The sequence below is a fragment of the Podarcis filfolensis genome (genome assembly GCF_964270895.1).
Source record: "Podarcis filfolensis genome assembly, chromosome: 15".
In the NCBI taxonomy this organism is placed as follows: Eukaryota; Metazoa; Chordata; class Lepidosauria; order Squamata; family Lacertidae; genus Podarcis; species Podarcis filfolensis.
This window is the reverse complement of record NC_139618.1, coordinates 12,525,922-12,551,792: the sequence shown is the minus strand read 5'-3', so window position 1 is coordinate 12,551,792 and position 25,871 is coordinate 12,525,922. Positions and strand designations below refer to the sequence as shown.

The window sequence follows — 25,871 nt, the reverse complement described above, 5'->3', positions numbered from 1 at the left end:
GAGGTATGACTGTAAAGAGTTCAACTTTGAAAAGTGTGATTACTGACCAGCATGCTCCGGCAGCAGTGACAATCTTGTGGGAGGGAGTTCCGTAGACTAACCTTGCCCTGCCCTGAAGGAATTCTTTGTTCTAGGTTTGCTGGACCTTCCTTCATTCCTCTTCATTGAATGTTCATGAGTTTGGGCATTAATGAGGGAGAGAGAACCATTTGTTGCTGCCGTTTAAAATATTGCTGCTGAAGAACCTGCCATGGGAGGCTCACCTTAATCCCGTCCTCTTTTTCTTCTCCAACCTGTTGTCCCCCCCCCCACCCCCGCTCCTTTGCACTACAATTTCCATCAGCCTCAAGCCAGCATAGGCTGGAGAAGGATGGTCTACACCAATGTTTTTCAACCTTTTTTGGGCAAAGGCACACTTGTTTCATGAAAAAAATCACGAGGCACACCACCATTAGAAAATGTTAAAAAAATTAACTCTGTGCCTATATTGACTATATATAAAGTAATTCTCTTGAATAGGAATCAAATAAACACAAAGAAAGTATTTTATAATTACTTTATTATGAAATAGTAAGTAAACAGAAATATGAAAAATTATAAAATACTTTATTTTTAAATCTTTCAAATTTTTCAATTTTCCCCACGGCACACCAGGCAACATCTCGCGGCGTGCCGCAGAACAGTGGTTGAAAAACACTGGTCTACACTGTGGCCATAGCTTTGCCAATGCTGCCATCTAGTGGCTTGATATATAGCATCGTTACTATTGCCTTGGTCCAAGTGGCTGATTTCATAAAATGTGTGAGTCCGCAAGCAGTGGCCCTTACTGTTGTATGTCTCTGTCTTCTGATACTTGAAGGAAGAGATGGATGGATGAAACTTTGCGCAGTCAGTATTTATTTGTGTTCATGCATAATTCCGTTCCATCCTGTTTCTGCCTTTGTCTGCAAATGATTTTTTTTAAAAAAATTTGCATGAAAATTCATATTTGAACGCAAATTTAATTGCATGTCAAACTAATCTACTTTTAAAAACTTTCACCTATGATCTTTTTCTTTTACTTCTTTATTTTTTCTTTATTTTTTCCTTTTTTCTGATATCTTTCACTCCTTTATTGTGAATAGCATTTTATAGAGGTATAAATAACTGTAAATATGAAAAGAGACAAAATATTCTCTATTTCCCCCCCCCCCTTGGTTATATGTATTTTCTTTTTCTTTTGTATTTTCTTTTGTTGTAAATATGTATGTTTTCTAATTTGTACTTAATAAAAAATAAAAATAAAAATAAAAATAATTGCATGTCAAATATGTCCCGAAAACACACTGTTATATCCAGTATGATTCTTAGGTAGAGAACTGCACTGTTAAATTTGGAGAAGTGTGAAAACGGAAGGATTATCAGTCGAAAAGAGCATGAGACACTTAATCTCAGGGTTGTGAGTTTGAGTCCCATGTTGCGCAAAAGATTCCTGCATTTCATTGGGTTGAACTAGATGACCTTTGGGGTCCCTTCCAACTCTACAATTCCATGATTCTATGATCCATGCGTGAGCCCAGGAGCTGCAGATCAGAGAAGTTGGCATTGGGATTCACAGAAATCAAACCCCTCTAGCATCCCTGCTCACATGGCTACCGGTGTCTGAGAAGCATCCAGATCCCAACTAGAATCCCCTCGAATAGCAAAATTGGTGTCAGCTTGGAAACAAAAGTGGGGCCGTCACCAGAAAGATGAGAAGTTGTAGCATCCCTGGGGGAATCCCAAGATGATACAGAAGTACATTCCTATTACATTCCTAGGGGACTTCTGGGAGGAAATGGTTTTCTCTCTCGCTGCCCTGGCCTGTTTGCTAGCAAGTGGCGTCAGCTTCACCAGCGGGATTGGCCCAATTTTGCCCCCACCCCTCCTCAAAATGGTTAAATTTGCTAAACTTTTTTACAAATAGATTCCTATACTTCTACAGGTGCAATCACGAATTCTCCATGAATTTGCCCAGTCAGTCCTCTCTTTTTTTCTTCATATAATTTTTTACTAAATTTTGTTTTACAATTTAAAGTACTCATTTTTACATCCTTAAGATATCAATGACTTCCCTTCTTCTCTTTCCATGGTTCATTTTACATATCATAAATCCCTGCGTATTTCACAAAAGCCATACCATTCAGTATTCTGTTATTACATCCATCAAAACTTATTTACACTGTCAAATTTATCTTAATGCTGCGAGCGTTTTCAGCTGTACACAGTTATTTCCCATATTTTCAATAAACATTCTCCAATCTTCTCTAAACGTATGTTCTTTTTGTTCACTTATTCTATATGTTAAGTCTGCAAGCGGCACATATTCTGTCAACTTAAGTTGCCATTCTTCTTTGGTCGGGACCTTGCTCGTTTTCCATTTTTGGGCTAACAAAACACAGACCACAGCAGTGGCTTTCATAAATAACCTTTTTGACCCCTGGGAATTTCAGTCTGAATTATCCCCAGCAGGAAGGACTCTGGTTTGTCCAATCCTCTTTTAAAGCCATCCAAGTTAGTGACCACCAGTGCCTCTTGAGGAGTGAGTTCAATAGTTTTAATTATGTCCTGAATCTCCCAACATTCAGTTTCATTGGATGTGTCCACGAATTCTAGTGTTTTGAAAGAGGGAGACAAACTTTATCCATCTACTTTCTCCATGCCATGCATCATTTTATAGACTTCTCTCATGTCACCTCTTACTGGCCTTTTTATAATTGAAAAAGTCCACAACACAGCAAGCTTTCCTCATAAGAGAGTTCCATAATCATTTTGGGTGCCCATTATAGAACCTGGAGGGTGGCAGGCTGCTCTCAGTCGGTCCTGCAATTTACAAGAATGGCCACTAAGAGAATTCTGCTCCACGTTTCCAAGCTATGCTCTTGGGTATTTATTTATTGATTGATCAATCTGAGAGAGAGAGATCTGTGCACCAACTTATTAATAAATGATCCAACTTTACAGAAGGTCAGAAAAATTAGCTTTCTTGCCTGATTGCTGCAAATGTGTTTGAAAAGAGTTATTCGCTAAAACTGCTGAGAATCTTGCGAATCATCTGTAATGAAAGAAAACGATGTTCCTTGGTTTGGAGATCAATATGCACCATGAAGGATCTTTTTGTGTATTTTTGCTTCTTTATATAAATATTTGTCCCTAGAGGAGATTTCATTAATCTATAGTTGATCTAATAAAATTGTTCATTGAATAGTGGGGATTGGGAGCGGAGATGTTCCCCCCCCCCAAAAAATGACTTTCTTCTTAACCAATACCTGCTGAAAAATTATGGCTGACAGTCCCCAGATACACTGGTGGTTCTTTGCAACTCTCATTGTGATTTGACAACCAACCTCCTAACAACTCTCAGCCACCCTCAAAAAACTACAGCTCCCAGAATTCTTTGGGGGAAGTCATGACTGTTTAATGTTGTGGCATAGTGCTTTAAATTTATGGTGCAAATGTAGCCTTAATGACATTCTGTTGCTGTCAGGGGGAACAGAGAAGATTTAGTATTGACTTTACAGGAGCCAGAATCTAGTACTAAAAGGGTATTGGAACTGATTCAAGAATTCGGACAGGTAGCAGGTTTTAAGTTGAACAAGATGAAAACTAAGGTTTTAGAGAAAAACTTAACTGTGAATGAGAGAGAGAAGTTTCAGGAGACAGGACTAACATTGGTTAAGAAAGTGAAATATTTAGGGGTTAATATGACTGCCAAAAATGTGAACTTATTTAAGGATAATTATGAAAAATGTTGGATTGAAGTGAAAAAGGATTTAGAAATATGGACAAATTTGAAGTTATCTTTGTTAGGTCGAATTGCTGTGATAAAAATGAATGTGTTGCCAAGGATGTTGTTTTTGTTTCAAACATTGCAAATTTTGGATAAGATGGATTGTTTCAAGAAGTGGCAGAAAGATATTTCCAGATTTGTTTGGCAGGGCAAGAAGCCTCGAATAAAATTTAAGATACTAATTGATGCCAAAGAAAGAGGTGGATTTGCCTTGCCAGACCTTAAACTTTATTATGAATCAGCTGCTTTTTGCTGGCTGAGAGAATGGCTGCTTCTTGAAAACACTGATGTGTTGGATTTAGAAGGCTTCAATAATGCATCTGGCTGGCATGCATATTTGTGGTACGATAAGGTAAAAGCACATAAAGCGTTTAAAAATCATATTGTTAGAAAAGCATTGTTTAATGTTTGGATAAGATATAAGGATTTGTTAGAAAAGAAAACCCCAAGATGGTTGTCACCAGTGGAAGCGAAGGCACAGAAAAAACTCAGTATGGAGGCCAAATGGCCGAAATATTGGGAAATTCTGGAACAAGATGGAGACAGAATAAAACTGCAGAGCTTTGAAAAATTGAAAAACAAGGTGCGAGATTGGCTCCATTATTACCAAATAATGGAGGCATACAATTTGGACAAAAAAGTTGGTTTCCAGGTGGAAAAATCAAAATTGGAAACAGAATTGTTAGATTCAAAAATCAAGAATTTGTCAAGAGTGTATAACTTGCTGTTGAAATGGAACACTCAGGACGAAATGGTGAAATCAGCTATGATTAAATGGGCACAAGACGTTGGACATAACATAATGATGGCTGACTGGGAACAGTTATGGACCACAGGTATGAAATTCACGGCATGTAATGCCCTAAGAGAAAATTTAATGAAAATGATTTATAGGTGGTACATGACACCAGTCAAGCTTGCAAAAATTTACAATTTACCCGACAATAAATGTTGGAAATGTAATGAGACTGAAGGTACATTCTTTCACCTTTGGTGGACATGCCCAAGGATTAAGACATTCTGGGAGATGATTTATAACGAAATGAAAAAGGTATTTAAATATACCTTCCTGAAGAAACCAGAGGCCTTTCTCCTGGGCATGGTCAGCCAATTGGTGCCAAAGAAGGACAGAACTTTTTTTATGTATGCAACAACAGCAGCAAGAATACTCATCGCGAAGTATTGGAAGACACAAGATTTACCCACCTGGGAAGAATGGCAGATGAAGTTGATGGACTATATGGAACTGGCGGAAATGACTGGCAGAATCCGAGTCCAGGGAGAAGAGTCGGTGGAAGAAGACTGGAAAAAGTTTAAAGACTATTTACAGAAATACTGTAAAATCAATGAATGTTAGAAAAATGTTGGAATGAAGTTATATGGCTTTAGTAGAAATGTTATAAGGAATTAAGTATAAATAGATTATTAGAGTATTAAAGGAAAAAATAAGGTTAGAATATGTTAAGATAATTATAGGATAGAAAACAGAGGAAGATGGAAAGGAATTGCTGAAACAATTAACAGAAGTGGAATACAAAAAGGGAGGTGTGAGGAGGTCGTTGAAATAAGTGAATGAAAGATAAGATATTGAAATTGTTTGATGTGTTTTAAACTGTTTTTGTTTTGTTTTGTTAGTTTAATGTGTTAGTGTTATGTAGTGTTTTTGTATTGTATTGTACTGTTTATTTTTTTTGTAGTGTTTAAATTGTTGAAAAAGTAATAAATATTTTTTTTAAAAAAAACTAAAAACAAACTTAGTTGGTCTCTAAGGTGCTACTGGAAGGAGTTTTTTTATTTTGTTAATAAATGTTAATACATACATGAAAATGAAAATAGTGGCAAATATTTCCAAATGTCGTTGATTTGTTTTTAACTGTGTTCCCCCTGTTCCCCCTTTTAGAATGTATGAATTGCACGAGACTCACAGATATGACTGAGAGGCTGAACACCCTTGAAGCCAAGGTAAAGTATTATTCTTATTCTTATTCCTTTTACTATCTGCTACCTATCCTTCACCCCAAGGTCCCAGGGTGGGCTGCAATTAAAACACATTAATATTAAAATACAACATTACACTATATTTGAAACAGTTTAAAACAATAAGCTTCTCAAGGAAAAGTTGGATAGGCTAAGGGCTCTAGAATCACAGAATCTTAGAACTGGAAAGGACCCTAGGGGTCATCTAGTCCAACCCCTGCAATGATGGAGTCACAGCCCAAGAATGGCCATCCAACCCCCGTTTAGAAATCTCCAGTGAAGGAGAGTCCACCACCTTCCAAGGGACTCCATTCCATTATCAAACAGCTCTTGTTGTCAGAAAGTTCTTCCTAATGTTTAGTCGGAATCTCCTTTCCTCTCACTTGAAGCCATCGGTTCATGTCCTGCCCTCTGGAAAAGGATAAAACAAGCTTGCTCTCTCTTCCATGTGACAGCTCTGTAGATATCTGAAGCTGGCTATCATACCTCCTCTTAGTCTCCTCTTTTGCAGGCTAAACATTCAAAGCTTGCTCCATACAGCCAGCAAGATTTTGTTCAATGGGAGACTGTGGGGTGGGCTTCCTATTTTTTTAGACCAGCTTCCCCCAAACCTGGTAGCTTTCCAGATGTTATTGGACTACAACTTCCATCCTCCCTCCCCGGTGACTGTCAGGTGAGGCTAATGGGCGCTGGGCAAGTCCATCATCATCTGGAGGGCTGCAGGCTCTCCCCATCCCTGCTGTACAGTGTCCACCCAGAGGCCCAGTTCCTGGGGAACACGAGGCAAAGGCTACTGGACTCTGGTCCTGCTTGTAGGATCCCCAGAATCACCTTGTTGGGCAGGGTGAGCTAAGATATTTGAAGATTCTGTGTTTAGTGAGATAGGCAGTTCTAGTATTTTTTTTCTAAATTTGCACCCGTACCTTCAAATTAGCATCTGTGATGCATCTCCTCTGTTTTTGGACAAGATGTGTCCTGAGCTCCCCTGCACCCGATCCATCCTTCTCCGTGGCTTTGCACGCAGATGGCGAGTGTCGTTCATCTGGCTATGAGGACAGCCCTGCTCCACACACACTCTTTGAAGCCCCATTTAATGACTAGATTCCTCGCATGACCACATTCCCTAGCCTGTTATTGTGAAACCCGCCCACATTTTTAACAAAAACCCTCCGGAGTGCGAATTAAATGTCTGATATAAATCCCAGCTTCCAGGCACTCTGTCTCAAACCTTCCAGTATTTGACCTGAGCTGGTGTCCCCCAGTCCAGTGGAAGAAGCAGGCCAGGATGATCGGAACGTCACAAAATAACACGACACAAATCATAGATATGATTGATTCCGCATGGGATTGATAGAATGACCCACATCATTTCTGCATGGCTGCAGTTTCCTATAATGCGGTCCCGCTTTTCCAATGGGAAAAAAGGAATTATTTTCTTCCTATATACATACAAATGTAAGGCTGTCATCACACAGCCCTCATTGGAGGATTGGCTCATCACAGTCCTTGATTTGCATGAAGACAGGCATAGGCAACAACTCCTAAAGCAAAGGCACTTAGGGGCCTTCCAAATTTTTTTTTTTAATGATGGGGCCGCCATCCCCATTATTCAGAGGGTGGAAGAGGGCAAACACAGAGCCAAGTGCGGATTGGCTTCGGTGGCTGGTGGATTCTGCTGCTGCAGCCACCACTGGCCAATGGTAACTTGGCCGCTGGCCTCTGGGGCCATGCTGCCACTGTGTTCGGGTCCACGCCTGGCTCCTCATGATGTCGTGAAGGAGCGTCTCCACCCACATCGTTCTGCCCGGACACTGAGGTCCAGCTCCGAGGGCCTTCTGGTGGTTCCCCCACTGTGAGGTTACAGGGAACCAGGCAGAGGGCCTTCTCGGTGGTGGCACCCGCCCTGTGGAATGCCCTCCCATCAGATGTCAAGGAAATAAACCACTATCTGACTTTTAGAAGACATCTGAAGGCAGCCCTATTTAGGGAAGTTTTTAATGTTTGATGTTTTATCGTATTTTTCATATTCTGTGGGGAGCCGCCCAGAGTGGCTGGGGAAGCCAGGCCAGATGGGTGGGGTATAAGTATATGATGATGATGATGATGTCAGGACGTTGCGTCGGGCCCCTGCAATCTTTTTCAGAAGTTGGCACTTCTGAAGTCGGGAGCAAAAAAGAGAAGGCAGGTTTTTCAGTGGTGGTTTTAAACAACAGCAGGGGTCACGGTTAAACTGGTCTCTCAAGCTGTTTGGGGCTCCGGTTGATTGTTGTGACTTGAATCCAGATCCTTCTGCTCGAGGCTGCAGAGCAGGCTCCGCCGTCAGAAAACGACCTGCCGATGGCAAAGACGACGGTCCCCACGTGGTACGACGACTTGGTGCCAGATGCCATTCCCCTGGCCAATCCAGGGACCATTCTGAGGAAAGCCACAGGACCCATCGGTGAGCAAACTGCAGAGAATCCTTTCCCTGCCCATCACGCTGTGCGAAGGAGGAGCCGATCAGACTGCAGCTGGCCTGTGTCGCTTTTGCATGCGATTATCTGTAATTTTATTTGTTTACCTGCAGCCCAAGTCCGCTCCATCCTACTTCTGTATTACAGTGCTTTATTGCATTTATTCGCTTGCAGCATTTATACCTGGCTGTTTTGCAATAGCTGCTCTTAGTTCAATAAATTAATTTAATTGGTTAACATTTTTCTCATGGGGTTGTCGCCCAAGTTAGACCACAAGGAAAGCTCTGATAAATCAACAGAGGGCCATTGAGTCCAGGATATTGTTTACTGTAGTAGCGGACCAGGAAGTTACAAAGGCAACAAACAGCCCAAAAACAGATAGAAAAAACACTGTGATTTTTTTTTTTTAAAGTTGTAAAATATATAGTACAGTGGTCCCTTGGTTTACAACCATAATCTGTTCCAGAGGTCCGTTTGTAAACCAAAACAGGTTGTAACCCAAGGTGCGCTTTCGCCAATGGGCCCCCCCCCCCAAAAATTGTTCGTAATCCAAAAAAAAAAGGGTTGTAATCCAAAAAAAGGTTACAAACCGGGACACATACTTCCGAGTTTGATGTATTTGTAATCCAAAATGTATGCAAACCAAGGGACCACTGTATATGGAATTTGCCATTAACTCATCAGCGCCATCTGGTGTTACATTTGTATAGTGCACTTAAAACACACTTAAAACGTTCTATTTGCAGCTGTATAGCTGAGTCCCTGGTATGGCTAGCATTGGAGCTCACCCTCCTTCTCCAGAGACAGGAGAGAGCCTCTTCCCATTTTTGATGGTGTTTGATGACATTTTCAGACCTGTGCCCCACGGAGGACCTTAAGATCCATAAATAGCAGCACCCTAGTGGTCTCGGGCCCTAAGGAAGTTAGATTAGCCTCAACCAGAGCCAGGGCCTTTTCAACACTGGCTCCGGCCTGGTGGAATGCTCTGCCTCATGAGACCAGGGCCCTGCAGGATCTGATTTCTTTCCGCAGGGCATGTAAGACAGAGTCGTTCCGCCTGGCCTTTGGCTTAGAGTCCGTTTGATTCCCTCCCCCTCTTTCTTTTTTCCTTTCTCCTCCTGTGATGAGGCTGCATTTTAATGTTTTAATGTTGTATTTTAATCTTGTTTTTAGGCTGTATTCATTCAACTTGTTTTTATTATTGGTTGTTAGCCACCCTGAGCTCGGCCTTGGCTGGGGAGGGCGGGGTATAAATAATAATAATAATAATAATAATAATAATAATAATAATAATTCATCCAGGAGGCATTTTCTTGCAGAGTCTGCCAGTGTATGTTTGTGTGTGTTTTTATTTTGAATCCTACTGGCTCATCTCTCCACCCAAGCCCACCGCTTGGGTTGACCTGAGTGAATTGCACTCTGCTCTTGCTCAAGGTGCTTTCTTCCATGTTACATATTTGCTTTCAGCTTCACACGTACATCTTCTCTGCAAAGGGGTGCGGCTTCTTGTCTTTTCTGCCAAACTTGTTTGTGCCCTCAATGTTTTCAGGATTACCGGGGCCGGCTGGGAAACCAGGATCGCAAGGCCCGAAAGGTGAAAAGGGAGAGACTGGTGAGAGGGGCCCGTCTGGACCACCAGGTGAGTCTCGGGAGGAAGGGCCACCGCTCGGTAGTAGAGTGTCTTCCTTGCAAGCAGAATATCCCGGGTTCAAACCCCAGCATCTCCAGGCAGGGATGTAGTTTCCCCCTCACAGACCTATAGGTGGCTGTCTACCAGCTCCATCTGGTATGCCAGCTGAGACCCTACCTGCCTGTGCACTGTCTCGCCAGAGTGGTACACGCCCTGGTTATCTCCCGCTTGGACTACTGCAATGCGCTCTATGTGGGGCTACCCTTCAAGGTGACTCGGAAACTACAACTAATCCACAACACAACTGTCACACTGGTGACTGGGAGCGGCTGTCGGGACCATATAACACCAGTCCTGAAAGATCTACATTGGCTCCCAGTACATTTCCGAGCACAATTCAAAGTGTTGGTGCTGTCAGGGTGCTGTCAGCGGCCCCCGGCTGGTTGCCCAGGAAAGTATAAAGACAAGGAAAAGTTTCTTGCAGTCCTTTTTTATTTCAAACTTTACAGAGAGAGGCTATGGAACCCAGCCTCTTGGATAATGGCGTTGTCCCGGGTGAATCTCCATCCCCTTCTCTCCTGCTTCCTCATTCGTCATCATCATCACCTCTTCATGGACTGCTAAGGGCCTTCTGTCTTCAAGCTCTTTGCTCTCCTACTTTTAAGGCTTACCAGGTTTTGGGAGGTGGTGGGCCTGGAATGCTTTCAAATGACAACATGTCAGCCAGCTGCTGCTCTGGTTCTGCCTGCTCCTCCTCTCCCATTGTTTCCCAACTTTCTCCCTCATCTGCCCCTGAGCTTTGACCTCCCTCAAACCACTGTTATAAGTCTATACTGTCTTCCTCTTCCTCCTCCCTGGAAGGGTCAGGATCGGGAGGCGGTCTCCAACTTTCCTCCTCCTCTGCCCAGCCTCTGACAGGTGCTGACTTTTAAAGCCCTAACCAGCCTTGGCCCTGGATACCTGAAGGTGTGTCTCCACCCCTGTCGTTCAGCCCAGACACTGAGGTCCTGCTCTGATGGCCGTCTGGCAGTTTCCTCACAGCAAGAAGTGAAGTTGCAGGGAACTAAGAAGAGGGCCTTTTTAGTAGTGGTGCCTACACTGTGGAACGTGCTCCCACAGATGTCAAGGAGTATAGTGTGTTTTAAAATGGGGTTTTAGAGTTTTGGGGGGTTTTTGAATGTTTTATGTAGTTTTGTAGTAGTTTTATGTAGTTTTTATGTAGTTTTATGTAGTTTTGTGGTAGTTTTGTGGTAGTTTTATGTAGTTTTTATGTAGTTTTATGTAGTTTTGTGGTAGTTTTATGTAGTTTTTATGTAGTTTTATGTAGTTTTGTGGTAGTTTTATGTAGTTTTTATGTAGTTTTATGTAGTTTTCAATTTCATTGTTCCGCAAGGGACAATGACAATAAAGATATCGTATTGTATCGTATCGTATAAGGAACCACACAACTTTTAGAAGACACCTGAAGGCAGCCCTGTATCAGGAAGTTTTTTAATGTGCAGTGCTCTGTTGTGAAGCCGCCCAAGAGTGGCTGGGGCAAGCCAGTCAGATGGGTGGGGTAGAAATCATCAACAACAACCACCATTCCCAAGAACGATAGCTTCCCAGGATTCTTTGGTAGAAACCATGTGCTTTCAATGTGTGCTGGATGTGCTTTAAATTTATGGTGTGGCCCTCTCCTTGCTGGCTGGTCTTGACTTCTGGCTTCATAGTCATTGTTCCTGGTCCCCAGCTTAACTCAGACTCCCGTCCGAGGCTCAAAGCTGATACACTGAGGATCTCTTGCTCCTTGATCCACCATGACTGCCTCCTGGAACATCTGGAACTTGCATGTAAACACATGGTGCTTGATGATCCAGCTGTGGCGCGGCTGTGACTTGGCGATGGAACAGCAGCGCATGTCCAGCCAGGCTTTAGTGCTGGGGGAGAGGCTCTCAATCAGTGCTCCTCGTGTTCCAGGGTGATGCCTTGGCATCCGGAACAGGACCTTGCTATCTCAAGTGCATGCAGTGCTAGCATTCTCCAAATGCCTGGGTAATCCCTGACTTCTCTTTGTTCTGGTTCGCAGGGCTGCTTGGACCTCCGGGACCCAGGGGATATCCAGGTGAAACCGGCATTCCTGGCCCTCCGGGACCTCCAGGACCCCCAGCATCTCCTGGCTTCCCATTAACCTTCCAGCAAGGAGTTCTGTACTCGCTGCAGCCCAACGCTGAGAAAGAAAGTAGGTCTCCTTCCATTTCGAAGAGGAGCCAATCATCTGCTTCACCCAGTGGCCCTCAAACCTTTTTCTCTGGGCCACACTTTCAGAATAAAAATCTGCTCATGCCAATTTTTTGTATTGCTAGGAAATACATTAGCAAACTTTTCTGAAATTGTGATATGTAAGGCCTTCTTAGGGACGCAGGTGGCGCTGTGGGTTAAACCACAGAGCCTAGGACTTGCCGATCAGAAGGTCGGTGGTTCAAATCCCTCCGATGGGGTGAGCTCCCGTCGCTCGGTCCCTGTTCCTGCCAACCTAGCAGTTCGAAAGCACGTCAAAGTGCAAGTAGATAAATAGATACCGCTCTGGCGGGAAGGTAAACGGTGTTTCCGTGCACTGCTCTGGTTTGCCAGAAGCGGCTTAGTCATGCTGGCCACATGACCCGGAAGTTGTACATCGGCTCCCTCGGCCAATAAAGCGAGATGACCGCGCAACCCCAGAGTCGTCCGCGACTGGACCTAATGGTCAAGGGTACCTTTACCTTTAAGGCCTTCTTAAACCAAATGTGAAGGGAAGAGTCTGACATATTTCTCCATCCTTGGGCAGCGGTCAATCTGGCTGCATCCAGATGTTTTAGGACAACGTGCTTGGCCACTGGTCATGCTGGCTGGAACTGATCATCCCCGAAAGGTTCCCAGAGTGGTTTACAACGATCGGTGAGAAGACCCTGCGAGTTCTCCTGTTCTCAGGCTCACAAATCTAAGAGGCACAACCCTGGGAGTTGTGGAGAGGGGGAAAGCACGCTCAGGCACTAATTCTTAGCTTGGTGTTTGGTGACAACATGATTGGGACTTGGCATGGGGATAGCAATATAGTTCAACAGTGTGTGATGTTTGGGCTTGCTAGCTGCCTTGGGTTTCTTTTGAGAATTCGGGAATGTGCATTTTTAGAATAAATATATAAAGCAAGTGTGACGCACCAAGCATCCTCTACATAGCTTGCTCTCATCAGAACTTAAGAGCCTGCTGGATCAGGCCAATGGCCAATGACCGGTCCAGCGTCCTGTTCTCACAGTGGCCAACCAGATGACCCCATGGCAAACACTCAAGCAGGATTCGAACACAAGAGTCCTCTCCCTTCCTGTGGTATTCAGAAGCGCTGCTGCCTCCAGCCATGGATGAGATATCTTTGAATTTTACTTGCTGGAACACCAGCAATGTGGAGAAATGCTGTTGTCCTCACGTCCTGCTCATGCGCTTCACAATAAGTACCGTATTTTTCACTCTATAGGACACACTTTCCCCCCTCCAAAAATTAAGGGGAAATGTGTGTGCGTCCTATGGAGTGAATGCAGGCTCCTTGGCTTCAGCGATAGCAACGCGAAGCCTCCGAAGCGTAGAGGGAGCGCTCCCGCCACGCTCCGGAGGCTATGCTTTGCTTTCCCTGAAGCCTGGACAGCGAGAGGGGTCGGTGCGCACCGACCTCTCTCGCTCTCCAGGCTTCAGGGATAGCCACCTGAAGCCTTTAGAGCGCAGCAGGAACTCGCACTGCGCTCCGAAGGCTTCGGCTTCCTTTTGCTGAAGCCGGGAGAGCAAGACTCTCCTGGCTTCAGCAGAGAGGGAGAGCTGTGCAGCGCCCCTTCAGCGAAGCGGGAGGAGAAATGGAAGGGGCTCCATTTCTCCTGCCGCTTCGCTGAAGGGGCGCTGAGCAGAGAGGGGGAGAATTTTTTTTTCTTGTTCTCCCCCTCTAAAACAAGGTGCGTCCTATGGTCGGGTGCATCCTATAGAGCGAAAAATACGGTATCTGTTTGGCCACTTTGGGGAAGAGGATGTTGGACTAGATCAGGGTTTCCCAAACGTGGGTCTCCAGCTGTTTTTGGACTACAATTCCCATCATCCCTGACCACTGGTCTTGCTAGATAATGGGAGTTGTAGTCCAAAACAGCAGGAGACCCAAATTCGGGAAACACTGGACTAGATGGTCCTTGGTTCAGATCCTGCAGGGATCTATACTGCCTTGTATCAAAGCTGGCCTTGCACTTGCAAACATCGGAGCTTGGCTAGTTTTGTTTATTGGCTTTTGTGCAAGTTCCCTTCCCTTGAGGCTGGCTGGAAACGCCGGTTCTTCAAGCTGTGGAGACCTAATGCATAAAAGATTCCTTTGCATAATGCAGCACACCCAAAAACCGATGACATGGGATTCCAAACTGTCAACAGCAGAGGGAAGTAGAGCCCTGCTTACGGACGACACACACTCCCAAAACAAGTATGGGAAGAACAGACCTATTTGGGGTATTTTTGGGTGTGGGTGTGCCTGATTGTGACTATCCAGCATGCTTTCAATGCACCAGAGCTTCCTGCTGTCAGCAATTGCCTGTCACTTTTTCAGCCATCCGTGGTAAAGAAAGCAGGCTCCATTCTGGAGCAAGCTGCGACTATGATCTCTTAGCCTCACATGGCTCCAAATGATGGACCTTCCAGAATAAGGGTGGGGAAGCATCCATACATTACTGAAGCAGTTAGATTAGGTCCCACTTTTAAATAGTGCTGTACTGTTTTTAATCTATCTCTGTTTTAACAGACCTGATTTTGTATATTACTTTCCAGATAGTATTATTCTTAGTCTTCTGTACAGTGGTACCTTGGTTCTCAAACTTAATCCGTTCTGGAAGTCCATTCCAAAAGCAAAGTGTTCCAAAACCAAGGCGTGCTTTCCCATAGAAAGTAATGCAAAATGAATTAATCTGTTCCAGACTTTTAAAAACAACCCCTAAAATAGCAATTTAACATTGATTTTACTATCTAACGGGACCATTGATCCATACAATGAAAGCAGTAAACAATGTACTGCAGTCACACGATCAATCAATCAATCAATCAATCAATCAGTAGTTGAACTGGGTTCCACACAGTCACAAAAACAAAACAAAAAGAGCCGCAAAAACAAAAACACAAAATAAATAGCAAAAACAGACAGACCTCAGCGTAACACTCAAAACGGAAGTATGGCACTCAAATTGGAAGTGTAACACTCAAAACAGAGCACGTTCGGCTTCTGAAAAAAGTTCCTAAGCCGGAACACTTACTTCTGGGTTTGCTGTGTTTGGGTTTCAAGTTGTTTGAGTACCAAGGCGTTTGAGAACCAAGGTACCACTGTAATAATTTTTCACTGACTTGCTCAAGGCAGCTAACAAAGAGTTTACCTCTTGTTCCGCTTCTTTCCCCAGGAGGGAAGCCTCTATTTAGTGCTCAGTTGGAGCAAATGGCAATTCAGGGGTTTTCCCACAGAATGCTGTTTGTTCCGATTTATCGCTAAAGGCCAGGTTTTTCCTAGGAAAGGAACGAGACATGGCGAAAACTGCTGGAACCCCTCCACAGGGCTAGTGGAAGTGGGGATGAGCCCCAAATCACCACGATGTCACCAAACGATGGGAAACATTCACCAAATTCCTGCGCTCCTCAATTACAGCAGTTTCCTCTCCTTGATTCTCTCTAACGCAGATGGGGAGCCACAACTGGCATCCACCGTGATTGACACCATCCTGGCTGGTTTGCCTGGGCCTCGTGGCGCACCTGGGCCCGTTGGACTTCCAGGTAAATAGATCTGGTTGAAAGAGACAGGCTCAGGGAATGGGAATCAACAGGGACAGCAGCCGGAACAATGAAACCAGGCACTGCCATGGATTCTTTAGCCGAGATTCCTGCTTTGCAGGAGCATGGACTAGATTACTACTCGGGATTCCTTCCAACTCTACAATTCTACGAAGAATCCCAGCTATTAGACTTGAGCGTGCACTTCCATTTTTTAAAAAAATGTTGATTTAAAGAAGAAGGAAAAAGTCTTAAGTGGTTTTGCATGAGAGGCACTCAGAAATGACCTCCCGTCAAGAGCGCAAGAGGGCCCCCAGTCGTCCCCCCCCCGTTCTTATTACCACATTCATCCATTTAGACTTCATTTCATTTCATCCCTGACTTTGATATATGAGGGCTGCATTAATTATGGAGGCTGATTCAATTGCCCTGGTGGGTGCCTGATGCTTGTGGGGGTTTCATCTGAAACAATTAAAAGCTGAGTTTGGAAGGAGTCCTCATCCGTTTCCCCCCCCCCCCTCCCTGACGAACTGCAAGTGTAATTAATAGTCGGCGTCTGGAAGAAATTATAATCCCCCCACCCACACACTCCCTAAGTGGGATAAAGCCATTAGGAGACGTCTCCTTAACAATGCAGCATAACAAGTAGATATGTTCAAATGAGTGTTCTCATTCTGCCAAGCACTCCAGCTCCATGCCAGGAAGACGCTCTTAAAAAAAATATAAAACGCTTCCTTGTTAGAAAAAAGACAGCGGAGAGAATCTCTTGCCCAGAGTTGCAAACTTCCGATTCTGGAGCTGGGAAAGGTCAAGGGCCATAGCAAAAATAAAATAAAATTGGTGGGCTGTGCAGATCTCCGGGGATGAAGGCGAGCAGGTTAGCTGGGTGTCGTTGTCCCTGTGTAAAGTATTAGCGGACAATATCCAGGAAGCCGGCTTTTTCAATGGCTACTAGTCATGATGGCTGTGCTCTGACTTCACAGCTGGTCACTGTGAGAACAGGATACTGGGCTAGGTAGGCCATTGGCTATTCTCCTCTACTTAGAGTGCTTTGGGTTCTATCTATAACTACAGTGGTACCTCTGGTTACAAACTTAATTCATTCCGGAGGTCTGTTCTTAACCTGAAACCGTTCTTAACCTGAGGTACCACTTTAGCTAATGGGACCTCCTGCTGCCACCGCGTGATTTCTGTTCTCATCCTGAGGTAAAATTCTTAACCCAAGGTACTACTGATCTTTTATTCCCCTTGTTTCCCTCCCCTTTTTATGAAGATTACCCGCTCTGGGATCCCACAGCTAATTCTCCCTTGGCCCAAATAGGACTAACTTAGCCAGCTAGCTCTGGTGATCATCTAATGTTTATTGGATGAATTTCCCCCCTAAATTGATTTTGGAATTCTGAATTTATTGTTATTCATGTTTTATACTGTTATGCTGTTTTTTGTTGCATCAATTAAGTGTTTTAAATTTGTTGTTAGCCACCCTGAGCCCGGTTTTTTGAACCGAGAAGGGCGGGGTATAAATAAAAAATTATTATTATTATTATTATTATTATTATTATTATTATTATTATTACTTCTGGGTTAGCAGAGTCTGTAACCTGAAGTGTTTGTAACCCGAGGTGTTTGTAACCTGAGGTACCACTGTATGTTCCATTCAGAGTAGATTTCATTCACTGAGATTAATAGACCTAAGATAGTTGTACCCATCAATTTCAGTGGGTCTGCTCTGAGTACGACTAGCATTGGCTATAACCCAGTGTATTTTAAGAACAAGGGAGAGCCATGCCATACCAAATTAGAATTTATCTTTTTTGCTTTGGTCTCTAAGGACTCCTAATCTGAATGCCGGTTGTTCAAGTAAGGCCATATCCTATACTTTCTTGTGCTGATAATCCAGACTAGCTCCTAATATTCTCAGCTGATGATCTTTTTTCTCTCCCCCCCCCAACTAGGGCCACCTGGATCTTCTGGTCCCAAGGGGGCCCTGGGACCTACTGGCGCACCTGGGCTGCAGGTAGGTGGCAATCTTCTAACCGCCTTATTTCTCCTGCCTCAACCCTCCTCACACCTTCCCCCATTCCCAAAGGCCCAAGGTCTTATCTCAGGGGTTGGGAACCTCCAGCCCATGGTTCTCTCCCCTCCTTTGGCCCACCAGGCTGAACCACGCCCACCTGCCCCTCGTTGATATCCCACGCGACATCAGATGTGGGGCAGGTTTGCCTAATAAACAGAAGATACCTTTCAAGAGAGGGCTGCTTTTTCTGAAGTTCTATCCGCTCCCAGATCAAGGTCTTGTTCCATTGCACAAGATATTGTATGGGAGCAAAGCATTCCTACACTCGGCGGCTACCCCCTTCTCTTTCTTCCTGCAGGGCATGCCTGGTTCTCCTGGACAGCCCGGATCAAAAGGCTCCAAAGGAGATCGAGGAGAAAGGGTGAGTTCACCTTCAAGTCCATGCATGGCAAATCACCTGGTGCCTCCTTCATTCATGTATTTGGGTGGCCTTGCTTGGCAACTGCAAGGAAATCAGGGATCGGGAACTTTGGACTGTCCAGTTGTCGCTCCCATCAGCCCCGGCCAGCATGACCAATGATCAGGGATGATAAGAACCTAAGAAGATCCCTGCTGGATCAGACCAGTGGCCCATCTAGTCCTTCTTTGATCGCACATATTTTAAACAAATTAAGCCATTCAGTAATCCATTGTTACACCACCAAAACTTATTTACACTGTTGAATTTATCTTAATGCTACCAGCATTTTTAAATGTACGCAATTTTCACCCATATAAACATTTTCCAGTCCTCTTTAAACGTATATTCTTCTTCTTCTTCTCTTACTCTATATGTTAAATCTGTAAGTTACGCTTATTCCATTAGTTGAAGTTGCCATTCTTCTTTGGTTGGGACTTCGTTCGTATTCCATTTTTGAGCTAGCGAAACATGGGCCATAGCAGTAGCATACAAAAATAGTCTTTTTTGACACCTGGGAATTTCCCTCTGAATTATCCCCAACAAAAAGGACTCTGGTTTGTTGTTTTTTTGGAAAGGTACTTCTAAACATTTTTTTTCAATTCATTATGTATCATTTCCTAATACTCTTTTACCCTTTTACAAGTCCACCATGTATGATAAAACGTACCCTCTACCTCATTATATCTCCGGCATACTTCTAATATCTTCCAACCATGGAGGCAGAGCATAGCCATCCTGGCTAGTAGCCACAGATAGCCTTATCCCCCACCCTCCACCTCAGAATTTGTTCAGCCCATCCAAGTTGGTGGTCATCACTGCCTCCTGGGGGAGCAAGTTAGTATCAGCTATCCCTGTGCAAAATCTGCCACCCACAACCATTTGCTCCAAAGGAAGTTCTATGAAAGTCAAGGGGTTTCCTTGTGGCAACGCATGTAAACTATCACTATTTCCCAGTGGGATCCAGTTGCAATGAAAGTTGGTTTGGGAGTGTGGGACTCTTGCTAGCCTCCCCACCAACAAATCAAAGCAAAAACTCGCCCAAACAGCCAACACCATCAGTTCCCCTTGCAAACAAATCAGGCTCAGTGTTCATTGTTGTTTGAAACACCTGCTAGTTAGCGACTGGGATTCTTCTTCTGCTTCTTTTCCTCATTCTTTCTCCGTGTTCTTTGTTTTTTTAGGGGGAACCCGGTAAAAAAGGTGACGAAGGAGACAAAGGCGCAGATGTAAGAGCACAACCAGTTCTTTATTGTTGCTACACTCTCCCCCCTTCCCTTGCTAGGAGGTATTTAAGATCTGCCTTCGACAGCCTGATGCTCTCCAGAGGTTGTGGACTACAACTTCCATCAGGCTGCACAACTGCGCTGTGCTGGCTGTCGCCAACGGGAGCCGACCTCCAGAGGGCACCATGTTGGCGAAGGCTCCTTAATATTGCAGGATTTGCCTTGTGGTCCTTTATGTATTGTGTATGCAAAGTATGCCTTGCAGCTAAAATAGATCCCAGAAGAGATACGTTTTAATGGCCGAAAGCATAAGAATCTAGAATGGCCAGGCAACACTAACTCTCTGAAAATGGCAACATCAAAAAACAACAACCACCCAATAAAGGGGACGCTTGGGTTGCGAACGTGATCTGTGCAGGAGGCACGTTCGCAACCCACAGTGCCGCGTCTGTGCATGTGTGGGCTGCGATTCAGCGCTTCTGCGCATGCACAAAGCGCAATTTAGTGTTTCTGCACATGCGCAAGTGCCAAAACCCAGAAGTAACCCGTTCCGTTACTTCTGGGTTCGGTGCGGTGCACAACCCGAAAACACACAACCTGAAGTATCTGTAACCCAAGGTATGACTATAATCTGCTGTATATTTTGGAAAGTCGTTTGTTCTCTATGCATTGGGATTTTTCTTAAATGACCAAATTTTGAACCATGGGTGAACAGGTTTTCAGCTATGCTTGGACGTATTTGAGTGCCATTTTGAGTCAAGATGATACACGGAACCTTTCAAAACTGCGATTTCCATGCAATGCCAGGTTTCAGGCTGCTAGTTGTTAATTAACCATTGTTAACTGAGAGTTCTGCAGACGGGAACGAGTGAGTCCTAAGGACCTATTGTAGAGACCTATACTGAAGGCAGCCTTCCCTTCTCCCTAGTGTGCGTGGATATATATATTATCAACCATCTATATATTTTCTACCATGTCACGCCCCACCCCGTCGTACAGTCCAGATACAAGTTGGCTATTTTAGTAAGGAAGGAAGAAGCCTAAGCAGGGTGGTTGCAATTTCCCTAAGGAACGGGTGTCCCTTGAATGCATGAACCAATGCCTTGCCTCCAGCAACCCAGACCTCCTCTCCTTTGTAGGGCGAAGGTGTCCAACAGCTTCGGGAGGCCCTGAAGATTTTAGCAGAGAGGGTGTTAATTTTAGAGCATATGATTGGAATCCATGGTGAGTGATGGGGAAATGTTCTGCTCAGCTTTGCCTTATGGGGAGAGAGGAGGCGCCTTTGATTGAATAATATTTATGCAGCTCTTCCACCAGAAAGGGCTCCCTGAGTACCTTACAGATCACGGTAAGCAAGACTTCTCGGTGGCAGTTCCCAGACTCTGCAACTCCCTCCCAAGAGACGCCAGACAGGCTCCCTCCTTATTCTTCCACCGACAAGTGAAGACTGTTTTATTCCAACAGGCTTTGGTAGTAGACTGTTTTTTAAGGAAAGGGCTTTCAATAGTGCTGTGCTGTTTTTGTTATCTGTATTTTCATAGATTTGTTTTTCTATTGTTTTAATCCTGTTACAGCTTAATCACGTTTTTAAGCATGATATTTGATATGTTTTTAGCTTTCTGCCTTGTTTTAATTTGCATAAGCTGTCTTGAGTCCCAGGCCAGGAAAAAAGAAGGGATATAAATAAATAAATACAAACACATTTCCAATCATTGGGTGAAAGGTAGTATAGAAATGTAATTGATAAATAGTAATGATAAATAATAATAATAATATTTCCCTTGCTGGGGGGTGGGGAAAACTGCATGCAGAGGGTGGGCAGGGCTAGAAGTAAAAGTGGATGATATGCAAAGGCTATGATGCTTACCTTCAGTACAGTAAGCTTCTGCAACTGGGCAAAAGAGGTTTCTTTCTCCCAGTTCCTGCCACATCACATCTCTCTCCATCGAGGCATTGCCACAGTTCAGAGATGCATTCCAGCCAGGCATTAGCGCCTGTGGAAGGGATAGATTGGGGCCAGTGAGGGGGGTGGCCCCGGGGAGAATCCCCAGGGCCGCATCGAGAGATCCTGAGGGCCACATCTGGCCCCCAGGCCTGACTGCCTCTCCCTGTCCCTGGCTTTCCTTTGTTTTCAGATTCTTTGTCTTCCGTTGAACCAGGCTCGGGACAAGACGTGATCCTGGGCGGCTCTCTCCGCGCAAACGTGAAAACCAAGCGGCATCACTCCAACCAGATTCTTTCCTCTCTTTTGGACGGCAGCGAGAGCAAAGGGAAAAGGAGCCGAAGGAAATAGGACACCAGTAAGGGCCCTGATCCATTGTGTCTAAGCACAATGACAAATTGCATGCAGAGGCTGTGCTGGGGAAGGGCTCGTAGCTCAGGGGTTGAGTGTCTGATTTGCCTTGCAGAAGGCTGCAGGTTCAATCCTCAGTGGTGCCACTGGGAAAGACTGCAACGTATCCACTGCCAGGTTATAAGGGAGCTGAGTTGCGTCATGTGCTCATTGAGCTTCAGCTGGCCATGCCTTGACCCCATTGAAATCAAGGGGACAAGTTGGTCATGCCTTAACTTCACTCCCGTTGTTTTATATGCAGAATGTCCCAGGCTTAAACCCCAGCAGCTCCAGTGAGGGCTGGGAAGGACTCTGTCCTGGATCCCTGGAGATCTGCTGCTAGATCAGAGTGGGCCCTGCTAGTTTAAAGTTTCCATTTATTCAAACCCTTTTCCTCCAGGGTACTTGATTTTGTGGGTCTGTTTTGCACAGAAGGCTTTCTTTGCACTGATTGGATCAGTACAGCTTTCATCACCATTTAGCTTCAAATGAAATTATTATTATTATTATTATTATTATTATTATTATTATTATTATTATTATTATTATTTTACTTCCACCCCACCCATCTGACTGGCTTGCCCCAACTATTCTGGGCGGCTTCCAGCATATACAAAAAGTCAAATAGTTCTACAGGGCGGGTGCCACCACCAAGAAGGCCCTCTGCCTAGTTCCTTGTAACTTTACTTTTCGCAGTGAGGGAACTGCCAGAAGGCCCTCAGAGGTGGACTTCAGTGTCCAGGCTGAACGAAACAATCTTGCTTCATCTCAAGGAGGAAAGTTTCCTCTTTGGAAATAAAACTGTGCAGGGGCCGAGGTCAGACAAAATTGCAACATGTGTATTTTTCCCCGCATCTGGGAGGCGTCCCACTGTAATGAGCCCTTTTATTGATAGGTCCAACAGCGAGGGCTGAAGATCTTCCAGAGATTTAGGCACAGAGGTCCCTGCAGGACAGGAGGATGGATCAACCCGTCGGAATAGGAAGGCATTCCTTGAACTCTCTTTGATCTTTAAAATGTATACTTCACAGTTACTACATTGCCCTATCTCTGCCCCTGTGTCAGTGTCCATCTCAGATGACCACCGTCATGCCCAGAAACCCCAAAGGCCACGTGTGATAAAGACACTTCTTAGAGGGTGCTCTTGATGCAAAAGCTGCCCAAATTTCCCACCTTCATGGAAGCCTTTGCATCGACCCCTGCTTGCCGAAGTACCCTTTTGTGTCTGCGGTGGAATCCGCTTTCATTCTGAAATATTTAGCTGTGATTCTGTGAATTCATGCTGGATGTGGCTGTTGTACCAATTTAATTTTTAGGTGGGTTTTTCATTAGGTACCAAAATGTTTGATCGGGGAACTAGTACAAGACAGGCCTGACAGACTTCAGAACAAATCACAGATCTAGCAGGAAGTTTGTTTGAAAGGCAGTCCAACAAGCTTCTTGCAAACTCGAAAGGGGAAAAAATAAAACACAGCCATGTAAGTATATGAAGAAACAAAGGAAGGAGACATTTTAGCTTTTCCAGGAGAGCAGTGGTGGTGATTGGAGTCCCAGATCCCTCATTTCACATATGAGCAAGGGTACAGTTCCAGAGAATTCATGCACACCCAGCAGACTGCTCTATTCCTTCTTGCACAGTTCTTTCTCTCTCCATTCAGGATGGGGGAGAAATTGCACACAGAATTTATCGACGTCGCACAGCATGGGAAGCGAAACACAGCCGTCCTACAAAATTCACACGTATCCATACTCTGCAGGGCAGTTCTCTCATCCACCAGTGTTTACAAAAAATAAATAAATGCATCTATTGGGAGAAAGCGCACCTACAAATGCATGCACTAGTGAAAAGAGCCTACCGGGGGAATTCTGGTTCATCGGTTTCAGCTAGGCTTATCAACCAACAGTATTTACTAGTCCACAACCAATAAAAGAGATTGCAGGCAGTTGGAGTGGCTGACCCTCCCAACGCTACAATTATGTGATCCTAAGTGCATTCTCTCAGGATGCAAAGCCAGTAAGGAACTGGTTCTGCCAGAGTTTACCCACACCCTGTTAAAAGACTGACTACCCCTGTTAGTAATGCGGTTATTTTAAACATTCAGGTCCTTTCTTTGAGCTGAGAACTCAAAGCCGCATTCCAACCCGTAAGATAAGTCCCAGGGCAGGGGTTAAAAAGCCTGATCTCTGCTGTAAATCAGAAATCCTCCCCCATCTCATGCCACTTTGTAGGAGAGGAGTAATAACTGGGGATTCCTACACTCTTCTTTGCCTCTGCAAGTACGTATATAGGTTTGCTCCCAGCGTGCAAGAAGAAGATAAGAAAAGCCATTTTAAGGGTTTAATCCTCTTTCAAAGCTATCCAAGATGGCGGCCATCTCATCTCTTGTGGGTGTCAATACCATTCTTTATGTTTATGCCTGTCCTAAGACTTATATTTGTTGCATTTAGATCCTTGCGGATTCTCCAGGAGCTCAAGATGGTGTACATGGTTCTCCCTCTCATATAATCCCCACCCACTGTAAGATAGTTTGGGCTGAGAGGCAGTGACTGGTCCTAGCTCCCAGCCAGTGAACTACATGGGTGAGTGGAAATTTGAACCCGGCTCTCCCATGTTCAACAAACTAAACACTTCACTGCACTAATACCTCTCCACACCATGTATATTTTTGAAAAAAACATCTCTGTAACCTCACTTCATACTCCCCTTTCCCCCTAAACTAAAAGTCATAAATATGGCGAGCTTTCCTCATATCGGGGAGTTGTTCCAGCCCCTTGGTCGTTTTGCTCAACATTTTCGTAAACATTTCCATCTCTGCAATATCTTTTTTGAGGGGGGGCAGCCGCCTGCCCCTTCTGCTTTAGTGTTTACAGGGGTGTCCACAAAACCCACCGTTTGCTGTGGAATCAAACGAACGGGAAAGGTGCTATTAATTTCCACAAAGCTCGTTCTGAGCTGTTTTGAGCTATACAAGACGGTTTAGGCCGGATCTCTGTGTGGTTTTAAATGTTCGCAAATATCTCGTCTTGTTATAAACTCCTTGCCTTCGCAACTGGTTGTGTGGTCTCGCTGATGTTCAGCTACCAAGGTTCATCGAGCTTTCGCCCTGTTTCATGAGCTCTATTGGTTTATCAGGCTATAGAGCAGCGATCTCCGGTTAGGCAGCTAGATTTCAGGCAGACACTGAAGCCAGCTTGGGTCTCTCCATCGCAAAGCAGCCTGCTTTCAAAAGTTCGTGTTGCAGCTACCTGCAGACCTCGCTTTGGGTCTGAGATGTGGAAACCTGATGTGGGCAGGGCAGTTTTGAAACCTGGTTCAGCCTGGAGGCTTCCATTTGCTGACCCTAAAGGGAAATAGTTCCCCTAAAGGGAAAAGAAAGCTTTTGCCTACAGATCGTGCATCATTACTGTTCAGACCTGCCAGCTGTTAATTGTATCTTCTCCCACCCTCCCAATTTGCTATGGGTTTCATTACTGCGTATGAAATGTTTTGTACTATTGGAGACACTATTAAAGAACCCATAGATACCAAAACTTTCTTATTTAATGCACTGAGAAATAAAACATACTGTAAGCGAAAAGTGGAGCCTTCTGTCCTTTATTTCTCTATTAGGCCCAGCTTTTTGGCCAAAAGTTGCACCACAAAATATAACTACACAATGTGGGGGTTTCTTAGCACAGAGTCGTGCTGGATCAAACCAGGAAGCACTATACTGCTTTGAGGTTTGTTACGATCAAGAGGCATATGAATTTTATGAAATAGTAAATAAATACTGATCCCGGACATTGTTCATCAAGCTTAGTATTGCCAACACTGACCTGCAGTTGCTCTCCAGGGTTGCAGTCAAGGAACGTTCCAAGCCCAGCTTGCGGATACTGGAGGTTGAACCCAGATCGTTCCCCCTTGTCATGGACTGGTTGGACACAGGGGAATATAGGGAAGTTTTATAATGTTTAATTTTTATTATGTTTTTATATACAGGGTATGTTGCTAGCCACCCAGAGTGGCTGGGGCAACTCAATCAAATGGGCAGGGTATAAATACTAGAATTATTATTATGAAATGTTGTTGTTGTTGTTTAGTTGTTTAGTTGTGTCCGACTCTTCGTGACCCCATGGACCAGAGCACGCCAGGCACTCCTGTCTTCCACTGCCTCCTGTAGTCTGGTCAAACTCATGCTGGT

General features: G+C 44.4%; 1 protein-coding gene across 4 annotated transcripts in view; it reads left to right on the top strand.

Annotated features, from left to right (window-relative positions):
- The window catches only part of COL26A1 (collagen type XXVI alpha 1 chain), a 105,299-nt gene extending 80,031 nt beyond the window's left edge, over positions 1–25,268 (top strand). For 2 of the 4 annotated variants that reach the window (XM_083587855.1, XM_083587856.1), the window contains exons 4-14: positions 5,709–5,770; positions 8,069–8,225; positions 9,788–9,877; positions 11,937–12,089; positions 15,569–15,661; positions 17,614–17,675; positions 18,034–18,096; positions 19,317–19,361; positions 20,498–20,582; positions 21,518–21,658; positions 22,586–25,268. In XM_083587855.1, the coding sequence (XP_083443981.1) occupies positions 5,709–5,770; positions 8,069–8,225; positions 9,788–9,877; positions 11,937–12,089; positions 15,569–15,661; positions 17,614–17,675; positions 18,034–18,096; positions 19,317–19,361; positions 20,498–20,582; positions 21,518–21,651 (944 nt within the window). In that variant the 3' untranslated portion in view covers positions 21,652–21,658; positions 22,586–25,268. Of the gene's footprint in view, positions 1–5,708; positions 5,771–8,068; positions 8,226–9,787; positions 9,878–11,936; positions 12,090–15,568; positions 15,662–17,613; positions 17,676–18,033; positions 18,097–19,316; positions 19,362–20,497; positions 20,583–21,493; positions 21,659–22,585 lie in introns of all 4 variants that reach the window. The other 2 variants (XM_083587853.1, XM_083587854.1) reach the window with 1 other exon arrangement.
- The last annotated feature ends 603 nt before the right edge of the window (positions 25,269–25,871 follow it).